This window comes from Mus musculus, chromosome Y (assembly GCF_000001635.26).
Source record: "Mus musculus strain C57BL/6J chromosome Y, GRCm38.p6 C57BL/6J".
NCBI classification, from domain to species: domain Eukaryota; kingdom Metazoa; phylum Chordata; class Mammalia; order Rodentia; family Muridae; genus Mus; species Mus musculus.
Window position 1 is genome coordinate 89326750 of NC_000087.7, and position 20777 is coordinate 89347526.

General features: G+C 35.9%; 1 protein-coding gene across 1 annotated transcript; it reads right to left on the reverse strand.

Annotated features, from left to right (window-relative positions):
- Positions 1–1900: 1900 nt before the first annotated feature.
- Positions 1901–4234, reverse strand: Gm21838 (predicted gene, 21838). The gene is made up of 2 exons (NM_001373933.1): positions 4113–4234; positions 1901–3000 (listed from the first exon to the last, which is right to left on the reverse strand). The coding sequence occupies exon 2, from the start codon at positions 2717–2719 to the stop codon at positions 2036–2038; it is 684 nt and encodes a 227-aa protein (NP_001360862.1). The 5' UTR covers positions 2720–3000; positions 4113–4234; the 3' UTR covers positions 1901–2035.
- Positions 4235–20777: the final 16543 nt, after the last annotated feature.

Genomic DNA, 20777 nt, shown 5'->3' on the forward strand with positions numbered 1-20777 from the left:
GTCTTGATATACAGGAAGCAGATGGAGACTGTGTCAAACTGGGGATTGCTTAAGGACAGCAGAACTCCAAGCCTACCACCACATTGTTACATTTCTTCCAACAAGATCACACCAACTCAAAAAAAACACATATCCATCAGTGTCCCAACTACTCCACCAATGTCACACCTCATGAACCTATTTCACACCTCCTGAGAGTGCCACACCTATTGGCACTATTTATTTGGGCCCATTAACACTATTCTTAAAACTGTTCAATGGACAAAAGGTAACTTTAATGAAAGAAATAAAGAATGTTTCAAAAAATAAACAGGAGTATGTATGTCTTGGTTACTGTTCTATTGCTGTGAGAGACATCATGACCAAACCAAATTATAAGAGGAAACATTTAATTGTGTTATTAGACTTCCAGAGGGCAAGTCCAGGATATCATGCTAGACACCATGGCAACACAGAGGCAAAACATGTAGAGCAGTAGTTGAGAGCGAACAACTTATGATGGAGATGGCAGAGAGTAATGAAAGAGGGAGAGAGAGAGAGAGAGAGAGAGAGCCTGATGGGTTTTTGATATTTCAAGGCTCTGTGACAACTCACCTTTAATAATAAAACAACTCCTAATTCATTCTAAACAGCCCATCACCTGGAAAACTAACACATTTGAACGTGTGATCATTTGTGGCCCACAATTACATCTTCACTTTTTTATGAGAATGAGGTAACACATAAATTTAAGTCTGGAATTTCCAGGGAATACACAGGCTTAAATGGTACATAGGTATGTTGTGAGTCAGATGTTTGGAGGAGAGCCAGGGAACAGGCCATGGGGAACTTTTTTGATGGTCATCTGGGGCACTCAACAGAGACCTCCAAAGGATCACAGGATTCATCACAGGCAAGGAGTGCTCAGGGAAAGCACTCAGGATCCAAGCCCCACTCTATATTATCTCACAGTATACTCATTTTCTCTTTTAAATTACTCTTTGACCTGATCGGCTGGCTATTTGTTAAGAAACCAAAGAACCTAATGTGGATATGCCCAATTTAAACTATTTGCAGAAAATTTCTATTCTTCCTGTGTCTCCTGCTTCACATTTTGAGAACTTCATCTTAGAATTCATTTATCCCTCAGTGTCCTCTACTCCTTTTTGTGTCCTTTATTGTATTTAAAGGTAACCATCAATTTAATCTTTCTTAACTTCTTCCTGGTCTCTTTTCTGCATGTTAATATTGGATTTCTTAAAAAGATATCTTAATGAGAATAGAGAGATGACCATGTTGTCAAGAGCATTTTTGTATCGCAAAAAAACAGGATTTGTTTTCTTGAATTCATATCCAATGGTTAACAATCAGCTTTAATGCCAGCTCCATGGGATCTGACAACTCATGTCTCTGTGGTCACCTATACTCTCAAGCTCATGCCCTATTCCCACCCATATAAATAAAGATAATAAATCTTAAATGAGAGACAAGTTTCATTTGGTTTCATTATTCAAATGAAACCTTATTTTGTCTGATTTCTGAGTCTCTTTGGATCAGTTTTCTGGGTTGCACTTTGTGTAACAAGTCCACATTCCTTTTTCCTATCACTCTTTCCCCAACTTGTTGTTTCTCCCTCAGACTTCATACCAGAGATTCTATCTATGTCCTGTCTTTCTCCCCTTCTTCCTAAAAATCCATCTTTTGCTGCCATCCCTGCTCCTCTAAGTCATATCTCCAATTCCTTGCTCACTATGCAGACCACAGAAGCTAAGTCCTGTCCATTTTAGCCTGTGTGATATTAGATGTATGCACTGTTCACAGCCTGAGTTGCAACTTTCATCTTCCTTTGATCTTCTTTCCACCATAGTCCATCTCTTCCAACAAAGTGTTCACTAAAAGCATGTCATGTCACACGTACTAGTTTTTAGAACAAAACAAATTTTATTGACAAAGATACTGAGGTTGTCAAAGACCCATAGGTACCCAACACAGGAAAACAAACATTTTTTTTCAATCCTATAAGTTTACATTTCTGTACTTTGTGATTTTTTTCAATTTAAGTGATATTTGACACCAGAGTATAGACATAGATATGTAGGTCACCAAGAAATTTGATAAAGTACACGGTAGGATTGGCTAGATCTTTGTAAACAACCTTTCCGAACTTTTTGGATCCATCATCTCTGGTGTACTGCACCCAGGTACCTATTAAGAAGTCATTTTCATCACCTGATCTCGCCTCAGCCAGAGGGGTCTCTGGAATGATGTGGAGGTTACCTTCCTTGTATTCATCCAGGAGCTGATAAACGTAGAGGACCGGATCATTCTTGTAGGAAATGTAAAAATAGTCCTGTAAGAATGGCACCTGGGCTAGCACCATCCCACTCCAGTTGTCCTCAGAGCCATCTTTCCCCTCAAATTTGTGTTGTACCTTTCTGCCAACCAGGGCTCTGGCGAGGTGGACATCCCTCATCTGAGGAAAAACTACTTTGTGAGGCAAGACCTTAATATTTAAAATCCTCTCATCGCTGTGGAGCTCCTGTCCGTAGACACTGTCAATTCCGTCGTACTTCACCAAATAAAGAGAAGGGTTTGTTGGCAGTTGCCCTAGAATGATGGCCTTCCAATGGGTGACAGGCTCATTACCTTCCTTCCACCCGTGAGAAATTCTGCAGCCAACAATATTCCCCATGGCCTGGGAAGAAGGCTTCCTCCTACTCTTCTTCTTGAGTGATATCATGCTCAGACTCTTCAGAGGTGTTGTCTTCTACCTGGCTGTAGACCTGTTGTGCTAGATCACACTGTCTTGTGGCTTCCATTCTCTTCAAATATCATACTTGTCCATTGCCTGGGACTGAAGATCTTGCCTGTTTAAACCAGACACAGTGCTGTTGCCTCTGTCATATATATGAATTCCTGATGGTCAATGGATATGGGTTGGGAGTGAATGCTGGACCAAGACTCTTCTCTAAGAGAACTTCTGAGAAGGTGAAGAAGACTATGCTAAACAGTTTTGAGCTCCTAAAATTAATTTTATAAAAATAAGAAGTTAATAAGTCAGCCATGGTGGTACACACATTTAATCCCAGAACTCAGAAGTCAAGGACAGGCAGATTTCTAAATTAGAGACCAGACTGGTCTACAAAGTGAGTTCCAGGGCAGCCAGTGCTATAGAGAGGAACCCTGTCTCAACAACAACAACAACAACAACAACAAGTAAAAGAAAACAAACGAAAATAAAACGAAAAACAAACAAAACAGAAATACAAACAAAAAAATAATAAAACAAACAATCAAATGGAGAAGTTAATAGGAAGTGGTGGTGACCCATAACTTTAATCATAGTACTCAAGAGGCAGAGTGAGGCAGACCTTAGTGAGATAAAGGCTAGTCTGGTCTACACAGTGAGTTTCCTGACAGCCAAATCTAAACATACAGAAACTCAAATAAAATTAACCAAGCAAGCAAACAAACAAACAAAGAAACAAAGAAACAAGGGAAACAAGGCAATAAAAATAGTGTAATTAACAAGTAATTCTCTAGAGCTCAGAATAACATACTCAGATCAACATTTATTTCTTCAGCCCTGAGTTAATTTGCCTCTGATGAGTATCCTCTCCTTGAATTTCTATGTCAATTTAGGTTGTGCTATGACTATTACCCCCAATGATCAAGAAGAAGAGAAAAAAAAAAGGGCCAGAGGGGTCACCATGACTCTCTTGTACTTGTAAGCTCTGAGCTAAGTCCTTGTATTCAGAAATATCTTCCCAGGGACACAGCACACCACTGTCCTTCTTTATTGTTTCTCCTGACCCAGCTTCGGAATTATTTGATGAAGCCATTGCATCACTGAACTCAAGAACATCTCAACAAGTTGAGGCAATATCAGCCATTTAGCACTAATATTTTCTAACGTACACATGGACAAAGAGGAGCTTTGGCATTTTAGTGGAATTGTGATCTAGATATTGTTAGCAAGGATAATAAATTCAGGACATAAACTAACCTAGACCAATCATTTCCCTTGCTAATAAACATGGGGAAAGTAGAATGTACAGCAACTCACTGTAGGAGAGAAAATTTTTAGCTTTCTGTAGCTATGAGGGTCCAAATTACTTCATAAATGTACTTACCCATAGAAAAATATCCTAGATTTTATCTATCTCCTGATTCAGATTCTATCTCCTGATACAGACCAGGCACCAAAAGCCTGTGGGAAAAAAATGACCTTGCTTTGACACACCACTGTGAAGATAGTGAACTCACCTTCAATGGATTCTAGAGCCTCCAAGTGGAATAGATGCACAACCTTCAGCCAGTGCTCTGTGACATCACCCTAGTTCAGCTTACATCATAGAACATCAGGCTGGTTCCTTCCCTAGTTACACTCATAAACGTTCAGCATCTCGACTTTACCTTTTCATATGGCCTCCTAGAAATAATAAATGAAATCCCAACTGAAAGGCCTGATGATCTGAGTAATATTCTGCCAAAGAATTTCACCCTTGCATTGTTTTTATTGTTTGGTTGTTGGATTTTTATTTATTTGTTTGGTTTGTGTTTTGTTTTGTTTCATTTTTGTTTTTATTTTCGTTCTGAGAAAGTCTTCGGTTTCTGACTTGACAACATCCATGGTGGTTATTTTTCACGTTCCAACCTTTCCCTTGGTTATCTTTAAGCTGTGCTTCTTATCATAAATATTGCCTGACTCTTTGAGGCAGCACACTGGATAGCACACCAATTTTCACTTTATGAAAACCCACAGTTAGAGGAGGACTATTTTTATGCAAATAAAGCTGGAATTTGACAGGTTTAAATGACATGTATTGAAACCAATGGCAATCATGAATTATGGATTCTTTGGAAAGTAAGAGGACAACATAGATCTTGGGCATGCTTACTAAGTTGTGATAAAATTAAAACAAACCTGATATCTCCCAGTCATATTTTAAAGGTTTTTAAAATTTACCAGCACTTCTGATTATAAGGAATTTCATAGTTTAAATGCAGTAAAACAGGATGAAATAGATGAGGTAATTTTACTTTTGAAATATGTGTAGACAGAATACTGGACACAGGTACGTATAAAATTTACTTACAAATTAGAGGACACTTTAATTGTCCATGCCACATAGATCTTCAGTTCTTCAAAAAAAATCCTTTTCAGTACCTTCCACGGTCCCCACCACACCCTGTACATCATCTTCATAGGATATGATACTATCCATAAAGAGCTAGATCCTTCAACAACAGTCATCAAAAAAAAAAATCATTCCTTAAGGTGTGGCCACAGGCCAATGTGATGGGTGATCTTTATCTGAGATTCTATCTTCCCAGGATGATTTAAGTTCACAAAAAAAAAAATCTAAGAAGGACCACTACATATCCATATCATCAATTCATCAATATTGATTGCCTCACCGTATGAAACATACATGCTATGGAATGATTTTAGATGTCAACTACTGGATGAATGCCTTAAAAATGAGAGGCAGAAAGAGAGAGAGAGAGAGAGAGAGAGAGAGAGAGAGAGAGAGAGAGAGAGAGAGAGAGAGAGAGAGAGAAATATATTTCTCATCTATGTGTATTAGTGCAGGGCTTTGTTTAAAAAAAAAATGGATGGAACGGTAAAATACTATATATTAGGTTAGACAAGTAAAACTCAAAATGACAATTGTGAAAATATAAATTTCATAAGGGATATTAAAAAATAGGAGGTATTTTGGAAGAGTAAGCGCAGCAGCAGGGGGGAGATTTGATAGCAATGGAGGATAGTGGGGAGGATGAAGATGGTAAAAGGACACTATAAACCTGTGCAAAGGGTCACAGAAAAGGCCTGCGACTTGTACACTTAAAAAAACACTGGTATAAACTAAGAGAGTCCAAATAATATTTTGATTAAATTGGGGATTTTAGCTTCAAGACACTATAAAATGTATTTGTATTTTTCTACTCACGTGTGGTTCTTGCTATGTTGAACATGATATGGGTGACAGGATATGGTAAGGTGCTTCAATGTTTGTGTATCATTTATCATCAAATGCACATGTCACTCAGTGAGCTGCAAGGCTATCACAGGGAAGGAGGTATCTAAAGATCTTAAGTGTACTTGACGTAGGGAGAATAATGCCCCCACACTACTATAGATGTTGAAATAATCACATGTGTTTCCCAAAATAATTTTCTGAAGATTAATCCCCAGGTGTGAATATATTTGGAAGAAATTGAATGGGTCAGGAGGGATATGACCTACATATAAAAATAATTTAATAATGCTGTTATAGAAAAGGATTAATTATGAAAGGGAGTTTGGTTCCCTCTTTTCTCTTTCTAGCCCATTGGATTCCTCTGTGATGACATCATCTCACAAGAATTCACTCATTTGCTGATGGTGTGTTCATCTTTGAATATACAGACTCCTGAAAAGGGTCATACAAAATATGCTTCAGTATATACTAGACAATTAGTGTCATTTTGTTTGGCAATACAACATGTATGATTATACCTCAGAATCATGAGCAACTGGGCCATATGGGAAATATAATTAGTATATTTCTGCTGGCTGAAGATCAGATGGGTTGAGTGTTATCATGTGTGCTGTTCATGAGAGGAAGCAGGATAGATGGTGAGTATAGATCAGAGAGGAACATCCAAGGAGGACACTATGTAAGGAACCCTAGGAAGAGCACCATCACTGCTTTTAGCTAGTAGACATATTTTTAGAATCCCCACTTTCTAGGGTGGAAAAGAAAACGGTATTACTCTAATTTACTAAGTATGGTCATTTGATACATCAGTGATCATCACCAAGGTGAACAGGTGTTGACAGAAGTTTGGGGACTCAGGAGAAGCCTGTTCTGGGAAAACCCATTGCCTTCAAAGTACGGAGACTTCTGACCAGCAACACTGGATAAACAGTCTACATTGGCAGCAGTAGCCCCATTATGTCCAAATTAGTGGTTTTCAAACCATGGAATGTGACTCCTCTGAGTGTTCAAACAACTCTTTCACAAGTGTCACATATCATATATCTTGTTTATAAGATATATACTTTACAATTAATGACTATAGCAAAATTATATTTATGAAGTTGCAATGAAGTAATATTATTGTTGTGGAGCTGTATATTAAAGATTCACAACATTTTGAAGATTGAGGACCACTATTCCTGACTTCTCTAAATCATGCCTGTCACTATGGGCTGGAGGAATAATCCCCTTTATTCAATCAGTCAAACGTAGAAAAATCAAAACACTACCCAATAGTTATGAAAGTTAAACATTTATTGTACCACAGTCTATAAGCAGGGCATGCTGGCATCTTAGACAAATGAAATCAAAATGAAAATCACTGTGACCAAATGAGAAGCAGAGGAGAATAACCAGTACCCTAGTGGTGACATAAGTGGGTATTAGCCCAGACACTTAGAATATCCAAAATACAAGTTACAATCTTCAAAACATATGAAACTTAAGGAGATTGAAGACCAAAATGCTGACACTGTGCCCCTTCTTAGAATTGGGAACAAAACACCCATGGAAGGAGTTACAGGGACAACCTTTGGAGATGAGTCAAAAGGATGGACCATCTAGAGACTGCCATTCCTAGGGATCCATCCCATAATCAGCCTCCAAACACTGACACCATTGCATACACTGGCAAGATTTTGCTGGAAGGACCCAGATTTAGGTGTCTCTTGTGAGGCTATGCCATGGCCTAGCAAACACAGAAGTGGATGCTCACAGTCAGCTATTGGATGAATCACAGAGACCGAAATGGAGGAGGTAGAGAAGGTACCCAAGGAGCTAAAGGGGTCTGCAATCCCATAAGGGGAACAACACTATGAACTAAAGAACCCCCCCAGAGCTTATTTTTCTAGCAGCATATCAGAACTCATGTTTCTAGCTGCAGTTGTATCAGAAGATGGACTAGTTGGTTATCATTGGAAAGAGAGGCCCATCAGTCTTGCAAATTTTATATGTCTTAATTCAGGGGTATGCCAGGGTCAAGATGTGGTGGTGGTGATGGGGGTGTGGTTGAGGTGGGTATGGGGGGACTTTTGGGATAGTATTGGAAATGTAAATGAAAAAATACCTAATTAAAAAAAAATGAGGAAACTTTGTCAGAACCACCAGCAAGAATTTTAAATAACTGCCCTAAAGTCTGGATTTAGGATTCCTCGAGAATCTTCCAAAACAAAAGGCAACGCAGAATCTTGCTGAAGTAATTGGAGAAACAAGAAAAAAGCAAAGGAGAATTCATCACTTAAAAAAAGACAGAAGAAGTAGGAATTAAAGACATATTTGGGCAAGATGCATAGTGAAGTAGAGATTAGAGCAAGCAGAAAGGACTGAGGAGATAGCTCACTGCTTAGGCCCACTGATAGCTTTTGCACAGGACCAGGGTTCAATTTTTAACACCCACATGGTTGTTCACAACCACCTGCAATTCTAGTTCTAGACGATCTGATGACCTCTTTGGACAACACACACACACACACACACAGAGAGACACACAAACACACACATCACACACATATACTCACCCACAGAGAAAAAAAATCATTTAGAAAACAATTACAAAAACAAAAAGGAGTCAAGTATAATTTTATTCCCCTTTTTCACCAGCACTCAGAAGCAGGCTAAACTCTGTAAGTTGAATGACTGCCTAACTGATAGGTGTGTTTTCAGAATTTTATTCTTTTTTTTTTTTTTGGATTTTAGGACTATTTCAGTATTTGTTTAAAGATTCTAGATTTTTTTTTATTTACTTTTTCTAATGTTTTAGGATTTTTTCGGCTTTTTAGTATTTTACAGTTTTCAGGTTTTTTTTTTTTGGGGGGGGTGCAGGAGGGTAAAGCCCTTTGGGTTATTTAGAGTTTTAGGGTTTTAATGGTTTTAAATTTGGGAGGTTGTTTTGTCCTTACAAGTTTTTTGTTTGTTTGTTTGTTTGTTTTTGGTAGGGTTGAGGTTTATTTTTATTTATTTATTTATTTATTTATTTATTTATTCATTCTTTATTTATTTATTTATTTATTTATTTATTCATTATTTATTTATTTATTTATTTATTTATTTATTCATTATTTATTTATTTATTTATTTATTTATTTATTTATTTATTTATTTATTTATTTATTTATTTATTTTGGCTCTTGATTTCTCCTAGAAATTTAAGGTATTTCAGGGTTTTAGTGCTTTTTAGTGATTATAAATAATGTTAGTATAATTGTACTTTTTTGTGTATTTGTTCTTCTTTTTGTTTTGATTTGTTTTGTTTTTGTTTCTTTTTATACTTTTAGTGTTTTATAGGGTTTTAGGATTTTGTAAGGGTTTTTTTGTTTTCTTGTGTGTGTGTTTGCTTTTTTTTAATGGGTTTAGGATAACTTTTATATCTTAGGATTTTAGTTAATGTTTCAGGGTTTTGTAGGTATTTGGGGGGGGTTAGGATTGTTTTTATAGTCTCAGGATTTTAGTTAGGGTTTCAGGGTATTGTACGTTTTTTGTTGTTGTTGTTTGTTTGTTTGTTTGTTTTTGCTTTTTTTGAGCGGGTTTTCAAGTTTTTTTTTTTTTGAGTTTCAGAGTTTTGATGTGTTTTTAGAACTTTTTAAAGGAACTTTTTTTAGGGTTTTACAGTTCTTTTGGGTCTTTTTCCTGTTGTTGAGATTGTTTTAGAATTTTACGGTTTTTCTTTATTTTTTAGTTTTGTTTTGATTTGTTTTTTAATTTAATTAAGGAATTTTTAAAAATTGTTTTAAGCATTTTTTTAATAAGGTTTGTAAAATGATTTTCTTTTCCAGTGTTTTTGGCGATTTTTTAAGGCAGTAAAATTTGTAGTTGTTGGGGTGGTGGTTTTGTACCTTTTCATTTTCTTTTTTTTTTTTTTTAATTGTTTTTTTATTGTCTCATTAGGGATCTAGACTTGTAGAGTTTTTGGATTTTTTTTACGGTTTTATAATTTTTTTACGGTCGTTTTAGAGTTCTTCTGTTTTCTTATATAGAATTTTAGGGTTTTAAAAATGTTTATTAAGAATTAAAAAAATAGCTTTTTTGGGTCATTTAGTGTTTGTTTAATAATTATAGGGTTGTTAGGGTTTTAGGTTTTGCTTTATTGTTTTAGGGTTTTTTTTTTACGTTTTTTAAATGATTTTAGGGTTGTTTTCAGTGTATTTGGCGAGATTTTTTTAAGGCTTAGTGTGGTTATTGTTGTTCTTTCCTTGTTTGTTTGTTTTTTTGTGGTAATGCTTTTATGTTTTTTTGGTCTTTGTAGACATCTAGAATTTTTTTGTTGATTTTTTTGTTTGTTTTTCTTTAGGGTTTTAGGCTCTATTAGTTTTATTTTTTCAAAAATTTTATGTTTTTTTTTTGTTTGTTTGTTTGGTTTTTTAGGGTTTTTTTGTTTATTTAAACCTTCAAGTTAATTTTCTTTTCTCTTCTTTTTTCTTTTTTATTTTTTAGAGTTTTTAGGGTCTTAAGGTTCTGTCTCTAAGAACATAGAAACTGAACCTATTGCTTTTAGATTATTTATAAAATGTATTCCATTCTGAAAATAAGAAACACTATGAAGTCATGTTTGTTCATTTGAGTGTATGTCCCCAGGAGCTATAGATTATGTGTGCCTATTGCAGAGCGCTACAATATGTCCTGACCATACAGATTTAATTGTCACATCATGAAAGTTCAAGAACTATAATATAAAGCTGTATCTATGTATCCTAGTTTATTCATCTTTCAAACAAATATAGTAGAAATGTCACAGAGGGCAGAATTTATTGATCATGATTTCGAAAAAGGACCTCAAAAGTCATTATATCAAGTATCTTATACAAGCCAAACTCTACCCATCTATCCAGTTCACTCCTGTAAGAATAATTGCACCTGGGTTTTGGTTAATTCTTATTAAATTCTCCAGTTAAAAAAGGTCTTTATTAGCCCCCTTCCAGCTTAGTGAAAAACTCCATTCACTCTCCTTCTGAAAGCAAAAGCATTTTTCTTTCACACACTATGTTAATTTTACAACATTTGCCCCTTGATGGTTTCCATTTCCACAGTTGTGTTTGCCATGACTCAATATTTCATCTCTATTCAGACAACTCTTCTCATATACCACAGGTTAATACACAAAGGCTCATTTGTGAGTCATGCCAAGAAAGCGGGAATGAACTTGGGGGATACAGAAGAGGGAAAGACACAAGAGCAACAGAAGTATAATTAAGCTGGATACTACTCTAGAATACTGCATGCTATTCATGTATCCTGGGAATCCAGAAATTCATCTAGACTGGACCCTAGTTATCCATTGAAAGGATGTAGTCGGAAGCTTAGCCTATTAACTGGCAGCTCCCATAGCTTTGAACCGATCCAATGATTTTTATCTTCCACACACCACCCAGTCGTATCCAAGCTACATTCCCTGTCACAGGCAAAAGTCCGGAAAAAGAATAGAAAGCACTGTACTGTGTGCTAGGGTAGTGCTCATAGAAGGTATTGGCAATCTGCACTGAATCTATTACCACAACTGCAAAGGTATGTTGCACAGGCAATCCAAGGATCACCATGCTTCCCATTTTATCTCTCCAGTCTATATATCCACTCCCAACTCTACACACAATGCTCCTAATCCTAGGGATCATTTAGAGGTCTCATAAATACCACCATGTATAACCCCAGAAGATGAGAGAAGTTTGAAGCACATCGATAGAATTTAAGTCTGATAATTTTTGATGTCATCAAAACAATTTTCTGAGCTGTGTTGTGCTTTTGTCAAACGATGGGGCTAGAATGGCCCTGCCAAGATCTAAAGCAGAAATAATAGTTTTTTTGTTTGTTTGTTTGTTTGTTTGTTTTTCTATTATTATATTGGAACATGTCATTATCAATTGCACTTCCTCAGACTAAAAAAACAGGTGATACTTAGAGTTATTTGCTGCCATCTCTAAAGTCTGGGCAAGGCAACTCCTGTGATTCTCCAAGCCTTGCTTCTTACCAGTTCTGGGCTATATGCTGTCAGGATAATGTTCTAAACAGGGAACTCTATGGATATCCAGATTTCAATAGTTTTCCCTTCAAAAATATAGTAAAAAAATTCAAATTATACATTTATTTTAGTATTTCTGGTCAAAATTTTCCTACTGAAGTGACAGAAATATTTACTATTTTTATATCTTTATACTAACATTATATTTCTGTTTGATTTGTAGGGGACAGGTTTATTTGAGACAGTCCTACATTACTCATGCTGAACTCATACTCACTATGTAGCTATGGACAGTCAAAGGCCTTGATACTCCTAAATTCAACTGCCCATTGCTGGGATTACAGATTACAGTACCATAGCTATTAAACGATTTTCTATGACTGATAAAAGAGGTGAGGATTTGACTTTAGGATTTCGGTATTTTTCTAATTGTAGTCATAGTTTATATTGAATAGTCATTATGTAAACGGTAACAGAGATTCTGGTCTTTCAGATTTCTACTCATTAGTAGATCAGTTAATACATTTAAATATCTGCTAAAAATGTCATGACATACAGGAGAACAGTAGTTTAAGATCTTGCCTAATGTGGTTTCTGATTTTTAAAAGATTCAGAAAATAAGAGTAGATTTATGAGTTTAAAATGAATGAGCATGTCTTATCTAATTTGCCAATGTTATACATAATACTAGAAAACATAAATTTTAAGTTTTTAGAATTATTTTCCTCAAAACATATATATTTTTGACCAAATGAGCTAGAATTACTCATAACAAATATTTAATATTATAAAAAGCCTAAATTTTTGTTGAAATAAATTGAAACTTATTCTGTTGAATTTATTGTAGTCTGTTATTTTGATAAGTATTTCTGAGGTTTTAAGAGATCTAAAGACAAAATATTCAGTGTATTTTTTTATGATAATTTCCAAGTAAGTTAGTATACTGTGACTAGGCTGGTAAGACCAATGCCCACACTACAAAGAGGTTCTAGCTTTTGGTCTGTAAATGACTACAGTGTTTTTTGCCATGCTATGAAAGGTTTAAAAATTGCCTTCATTTGGAGTATTTATTTAATTTTTATCTGTAGTCCCTATCTCTTTCCTGAACTGACTCATAATGGCAGCACCCTCCACGTTGTTCACAGGCAGGAAATGATCTCCTGTTCATTTCAAATTGAATACCCCCCAAACAATTAACCAACCAAATTAAAAAATAAAAAATGGTTAATATGGTAATTTCCTCAGAACTTTCTTGGAAACCATTGATGACTACAGTGATTGTTATATTAATGGGGAGATGATCTATAATAGTTTGGTGATATTCTTCCACAGGAATATTTTGCCAGGGTTGTTAGGAAAGTTGTTTCCATACACTTTTTTTTTTACTAAATAGGGACTAAGTTTAGGATTGTAAAAACTAATTTGCTAGTTTGAGTTGGTTTTCTAAAATAAACGACAGAGTCCTGATGACAACAGTAAGTAATCTTTGTATATCTTTCAACTATACTTCAGGCTGACATATTCTAAAAACTGGTAATCCTCTCTTCATCTCTCAGCAAATGTCTGCCTCTTGGAAATTTATGATCTCGTCTCCATTAAAATTCTTAGTGGTTTTCATTTGTATAGTATGTAACCATACCTCTCTGATTTACAATTCAGTAGGACTAAAACAGAACCAAGGATAGTTAGATAGTGAGACTTAATTTAGTTTCATGTGTCAAACACAAGACTGGTTTCTCCATTCCTAATTAATACATAGGTATACGAGGTTAATTATAAAGTCATTTATTATACCAACCACTGTTTTTACTTGTTCTTTATTGAATTTCTGTACACACATACAACATCTGAAACATATTTTTATACTGCTCATATAATTTGTTGTTGATTATGTCCCTGTAAAGTAAAGTAATGAAAGCAGTCAAATTTATACAAATAGGAAAAGAACGCTCAAAAAAATTAAATTGTTCTTTTCATACTATAAAAAGAAAAATAGCAGTAAAAAATCATCAAATGGGAAGTAATTACAGATTTTTTTTCCTAAGAGATTATCAGAGAAGTTTTATTTCATGTTTTAGATTTTCAAAATTAAAGTTTACAGACAGATAAATAGATAGATAGATAGATAGATAGATAGATAGATAGATAGATAGATAGATAGATAGATAGAAAATAGATAGATGATAGATAGATAGATAGATAGATAGATAGATAGATAGATAGATAGATAGATAGATAGATAGATAGATAGATAATCTTTTTTAGAAAATTAATTGTATTTCAGAATAGGGTTTTATTCTGTTCTACCGAATAGAAGGTCTAATTTTTTTTCCTATATTGACTCAGTTAAGACTTAGTGTAAAACATAATTCAATTAAAATATACAAATTGCCTGTTTATGTAACTGATTCTTTTCCATACTGTTAAACATAATAAACCATAAAGTACATTTCTAAATCTTTGTGGAAAACTTCTGAATTTCCACAACAAATGTAAATCAAAATTTAAAATCTTATTAACATTTACTTAAAGTAGAAAATACCTTTCTATTACTCGCACCAAGCAAGTGAAAGATCTGTGTGACAAGAACTTCAAGTCTCTGAAGAAAGAAATTGAAAATCTCAGAAGATGGAAAGACCTCCCATGCTCATAGATTGGTACAATTAATTCAGTAAAAATGGTCATCTTGCCAAAAGCAATCTATACATCCAGTGAAATCGCAATCAAAATTCAAACTCAATTATTCATAAAGATAGAAAGAACAATTTACAAAATCATCTGGAATTAAAAAAATCCAGGATACGGAAAAACTATTCTCAACAATAAAAGAACTTCAGGGGGAATCATCCTCGACCTCAAGCTGTAGAATAGAGCAATAGAGATAAAAATATATGCTAATGACAAAAGGACAATGACTTCATTAAATACACAGGCAAATGGAAGGATATAAAATATATCATCCTGTGTGAGGTAACCCATTCCCAAAATTACAAACATGGCACACACTCACTGATGAAGGGATGTTATTCTAAAACTTCAGAATATCCAAAATGTAATTCACAGACCACATGAAGGTCAAGCAGAAAGAAGATGAGAGTGTGGGAGTTTCAATCCCTCTTAGAATGGGGAACACAATACTCCTTGGAAAAAATATGGAGACAAAATGCAGAGCAGAGACTGAAGAAATAACTATCCATTGTCTTCCCAACCTGTGGATCCATCCCATATACAGACACCAAACCCAGTCACTGTTGTGGATACCAACACGTGCTTGCTGACAGGAGCCAAATATGTCTATCTCCTGAGAAACTCAGCTATTTCTTGGCAAGAAAAGAGGCTGATGCTCAAAGACAACTATCAGACTGATCATGGCGTCCCCAGTAGACAAGTTACAGGAAGAACTGAAGGAGCTGAATGGGTTTGCAACCTTATAGGAAGAACAACAATATGAACCAACCAGACTGTCCAGAGCACCCAGGGACTAAGCACCAACACATGGTTCCAGCTGCATATATAGCAGAGTATGACCTTGTCAGACATCAGTGGGAGGAGAGTTTCTTGGTCCTGTGAAGGCTTGATTCTCCAGTGTAAGCATGTACCAGGGTGGGGAGGGTAAAATGGGTGGATGGAGGAAGACCCTCGTAGAAACACAGAGAGGGTAAAAGGAATAGGAATTATCTGGGGTGAAACAAAGAAAGGACTAATATTTGAAATGTAAAGAAAGATAATATCTAGAAAAAATAAATAAATAAATAAATAAATAAAATAAAAATAGTTACTAAACACTACATATAAAAAGAATAATTCACTATGATGTCATAAAGTATATTAACTAATATTTCCTAATATAGAAATTATGCTAATACTATATAGTTTTAAAAAATTATATATCCAAAAATGTACCTTCAAATATTCCCAGAAGATTTTGTACTGGAAATCTATAAAGAAATTAAAGTTTTAAAAAGTAAGAATGCAGATGTTAGAGTTTGATGGCTCAGCTTTTGACCTACACGCATGACAATGAGAGTTTGACCCACACCGCTATACCCTCCAAGAAAATCAATAAAATTAAATATTAATCATTCAGAATTATTGTTTGGAATATACATCATATGCAAAATAGTAATATAGATTACTTGCTATTAAATCAATTATACTTTCATTGAAATACGTACACTAAGAAGGAAATAATAAGTTTGAACATATTACAGTGTATATCCAATTACTTCTTCAGAATTTGCATTCTAATTATCATTAGTTACTGGAGATTCTGTTCTTGGTTGGTAATACAACAAGATATATAAAAAATTTTTTTTTTTTGCAAATATTAATGAAATACTTTTCGCCTGACTGGACTTATATTTTAATGCTACACAAAGAAGCTCTGCATTCAATCTTCAACAATGAAAAAATAAATAAATAAAAAATAAAATTTATATATAAAAAATATAGAAGACATGTTTCCTTAGGCCCCAGTAAATTTGTAAGGCTGAGTACATCATTTTCAAGGACAATCCACACTGCACATGTGCTTTGAGATAATACTGAAATATAGAGTTAGAGCTTACCTTCCTATACCAAAACAATACATACATAAACACAGCCTTCCCTGAATTATGTCTGAAGTACCAGCTCTTCTGAGGTTGAGAGGAGCCTCTGGATTTGGAAGCACTTTGGCGCCTATATATACAAATTTTGGAAATCTGGTCTTTCAAAACCAGGTAAAGGAAAATGAAGACTGGTCTTTAGTTTGTTTTTAATGAATTCCTGGTGGGCAGCAGCAGCACAGAAAAGGATCTAGTCTGTTTCCACCACTAACTGACCCCCAGTTTACTCAAAACTCACATCCCCAGGCCCCAAGAATACTTTTAGGATCTCCAATTCCCTAGCCTTCCTGGTTTCTGCTAGGTGATAATTTGTTCAATCTCCTGCCCATAGCGAAAAAGTTTTCTGTTTTTCTTGGGTAAAGTGGATTGTGAACCCAGAAGCATTAACCGCAGGAGTCCAATGAGGGTCACCTGCTCTCCTTTCTCCTTTAGTAACACCTCCATCCCTCCACCATCATCCCACTGGGACCCCCAGCTGAACCAGGATTAAACATCTTTCAACAGTTCACTGACTCCCTCTACAAAGACTTCTCCCTACCATGCTTCCTCAAGAACTTTACTTCCTCAGGAACTCAGCTTCCTGGCCACCACAAAGCATACTGAGTAACAGGGTTTGGACAGCAGGAAAACAATCTTAGCCAAGCCCATTGCTGATTTGCCCTGTTTACACATTCCTACCAAGGGTGAGAGCGGATTTATCAGTCATCTGTCATCACAGTAGCAAAAAGGAGGTAGTATTTTAGCTTCCACTACTACTAAGAGTTTTTCCATTTTTCAAGTTTGCAATACTAACTTGAAAGTAAGAAAAAAAACAAAACAAAACAAAACAAAACACCAAAGAAGTCTCTCCTACTTAGTTTTGGTTGAAGGGACTGTCATGTGTAATTCTAAATTGTTTTATTTATTTACCTAACATGTTTTTGCACATTTGTATTTTTACAACATGCATGTCTGGTGTTTATACAACATTCATGTCTGGTGCTCTTAGAAACTAGAATAGGATGGCAAAATTCCCTGGTTCTTGAATTAAAAATTGTTGTGAGCCATTATGTGGGTCCTAAGAACTAAACATTGGTTCTGTCCAAGAGCAACAAGTGTTCTTAATGTCTAAGTCATCTTTCTTTTTTTTTTCCATTTTTATTAGGTATTTAGCTCATTTACATTTCCAATGCTATACCAAAAGACCCCATACCCACCCACACCCACTCCCCTACCCACCCACTCCCCCTTTTTGGCCCTTGCATTCCCCTGTACTGGAGCATATAAAGTTTGCAAGTCCAATGGGCCTCTCTCTCCAGTGATAGCCGACTAGGCCATCTTTTGATACATATGCAGCTAGAGTCAAGAGCTCCGGGGTACTGGTTAGTTCATAATGTTGTTCCACCTATAGTGTTGCAGATCCCTTTAGCTCCTTGGCTACTTTCTCTAGCTCCTCCATTGGGAGCCCTGTGATCCATCCATTAGCTGACTGTGAGCATCCACATCTGTTTTTGCTAGGCCCCGGCATAGTCTCACAAGAGACAGCTACATCTGGGTCCTTTCAATAATATCTTGATAGTGTATGCAATGGTGTCAGCGTTTGGATGCTGATTATGGGGTGGATCCCTGGATATGGCAGTCTCTATATGGTCCATCCATTCATCTCAGCTCCAAACTTTGTCTCTGTAACTCCTTCCATGAGTGTTTTGTTTTCAATTCTAAGGAGGGGCATAGTGTCCACACTTCAGTCTTCATTTTTCTTTAGTTTCATGTATTTAGGAAATTGTATCTTATATCTCGGGTATCCTAGGTTTTGGGCTAATATCCACTTATCAGTGAGTACATATTGTGTGAGTTCCTTTGTGAATGTGTTACCTCACTCAGGATGATGCCCAACAGGTCCATCCATTTGGCTAGTAATTTCATAAATTCATTCTTTTTAATAGCTGAGTAGTACTCCATTGTGTAGATGTACTACATTTTCTGTATCCATTCCTCTGTTGAGGGGCATCTGGGTTCTTTCCAGGTTCTGGCTATTATAATTAATGCTGCTATGAACATAGTGGAGCATGTGTCCGTCTTACCAGTTGGGGCATCTTCTGGTCATATGCCCAGGTCCTCCATTGTTGTTGGGATTTCAGTCGTGTCCAACCACTCTGGAAATCAGTCTGGCAGTTCCTAAGTCATCTTTCATTCCCTGCTCTGTGTGTGTGTTTTAAAGTATGTTGGATCATTTCTCTCGATAGATGTTTAATTTTACTATCCAGTGGAGATAATAAAAATATGACACTTTCTTAATAGTTTCTATTTCCAGAAAAGAAATAAAAACACCATAATTTGAATAGATTGTGTAAATCGTAAAAAGAGTTTCAGCAAAAAACGATATGTATACATTTCAGGGTATGTGTGCATAAGGAGGTCAGAAATAGACAACTGTTTTATCCTAAATTATATTCCAACTATTTTATTTTTTTTTAAGAGACAAGGTTTCTCTGTATAGATCTGTTTGTCCTGGAACTCACCCTTTATACCAGGGTGGCCACAAACTCAGAAATTTCCCTGCTTTTTCCTCAAAACTGCAGGTATTAAGGCATGTGCCACCACTGTCTGACACAACTTAAAAGTTGAGACAGGATATCTCTGAATCTGAAGCTCACAAAAACCACTAGGCTACCTAGCCAGCCATCTGTCTCCACCTACTCAGCACTGGCCTGCAGAATGTACTTTTAACGTGGATTCTAGACCCCCATCTTAATTCCATACAGTTTCACGGAAAGCAATTTACCAAAATAACCACCTCTCTAGCCCCCTTGTGAGATTTGTTCTGCTGTAGTCACTACCACTATTATTATTTTTTTCTATTGCTCTAATCATACCTAAGTTTAGGCTCCTAAAGTGTTTAATGATGGTTTTGTTTGTTTCCTTACAATAGAAAATTGGTTTTCTTGCTCAGTTTACATTATACAGTTAATTAGGTAAACTTGTCAGACTCATATTTCATTTGTGAGACTTGTTGCTTAGTTTTGTTTGTTTGTTAGGTTTTTTTGTTTGTTTGTTTGTTTGTTTGTTTGTTTTTAATTTGGTGGGTTTGTTGAATTTTTTTGTTTGCTTGATTATTTGGTTGCTTTTTGTTTTTTTAATTTTGGTTTTTTTTTTGTTTGTTTTATTTATTGTTTTGTTTTGTTTTGATTTTTCCACAACTGAAGATGAAACTCATAACTGTTACTTGGTTCTTTACCACTGAGCTACATCTCCAGGTAAACATTAGTTCTAAATGTTGGGTGAAAAGTCATCTGTATGTGTTTTAAGGATAACTATGATTTCTGTGAAACCTAAAATTATTCCCCTATGCTATAGTGTCTGTAGAGATGTAATGCCCTCTTCTGGCCTCTTCAAAAAACAGTCAAATATCTCCAAAAACACAAGAGGTTTTATTATCAGCAAGCTGAGGATGAAGTCCCTCCACCATGCAGGGCAGAGGAGTTTGACCCTGATCAGTGACAGTAGAGGGCTTTTAACAGCTAGCTGAGGAATTATGAGGAGTTGCGAAGAGAGTTGGTAGAAGTTGGGAAGAGTTGGGAGGTGTTAGGAGGAGAGTTCTTTTCTTCTGGGTGTCCTTGCTGAAATTTACAGGGCAGGAGTGGGGAGTGAGATTTTTCTGAATTTTTATCTTATTGTCCTTGGCACAGGAAAGGAGGCATCTCTGGTTGTAAAGTATAGAAACAAAAAACCTTTTTGCTGGCTATAGAGAAAAAGAGGTTCTTTCTGGCTGTATTTTCAGAGATCAGGGAAAACAAGCTTCGGGAACATCTAGAGGCTTTACCTTCCTGGGAGAAACACTTTAAGTTGGGGTCACACATTCCCCACTCCTTCTAGTATAGAGTTCTTATCTTAGAACAGGGAAAATTAAACATCTGGCCCAGGTGTCAAATAAGGCCAACATAAGTTTGCATCTTTAGGATTTGTAACATTGAGAGCCCCAGAAGCCCCTCAAATGAGACTAGAGAATCTCTCGTCAGTGGTAGCAGGGAGGGAAGAGGTTCCTCTGCAGTGTCTTCAGAGTGTGAGCAGGGCCAGGCTAGTGGACCTCGGTATGGTCAGGATGGGTAACCAGGCACATGCTGGAGGAGCAGCTGGACTTGTATCTGGGATCAAGGTTCCTGGAACAATGATGCCAGACCAGGACAGGGTCCACTACTTGACTTTTATGTGTCACTGTGTTCAGTTCCTGGTTCG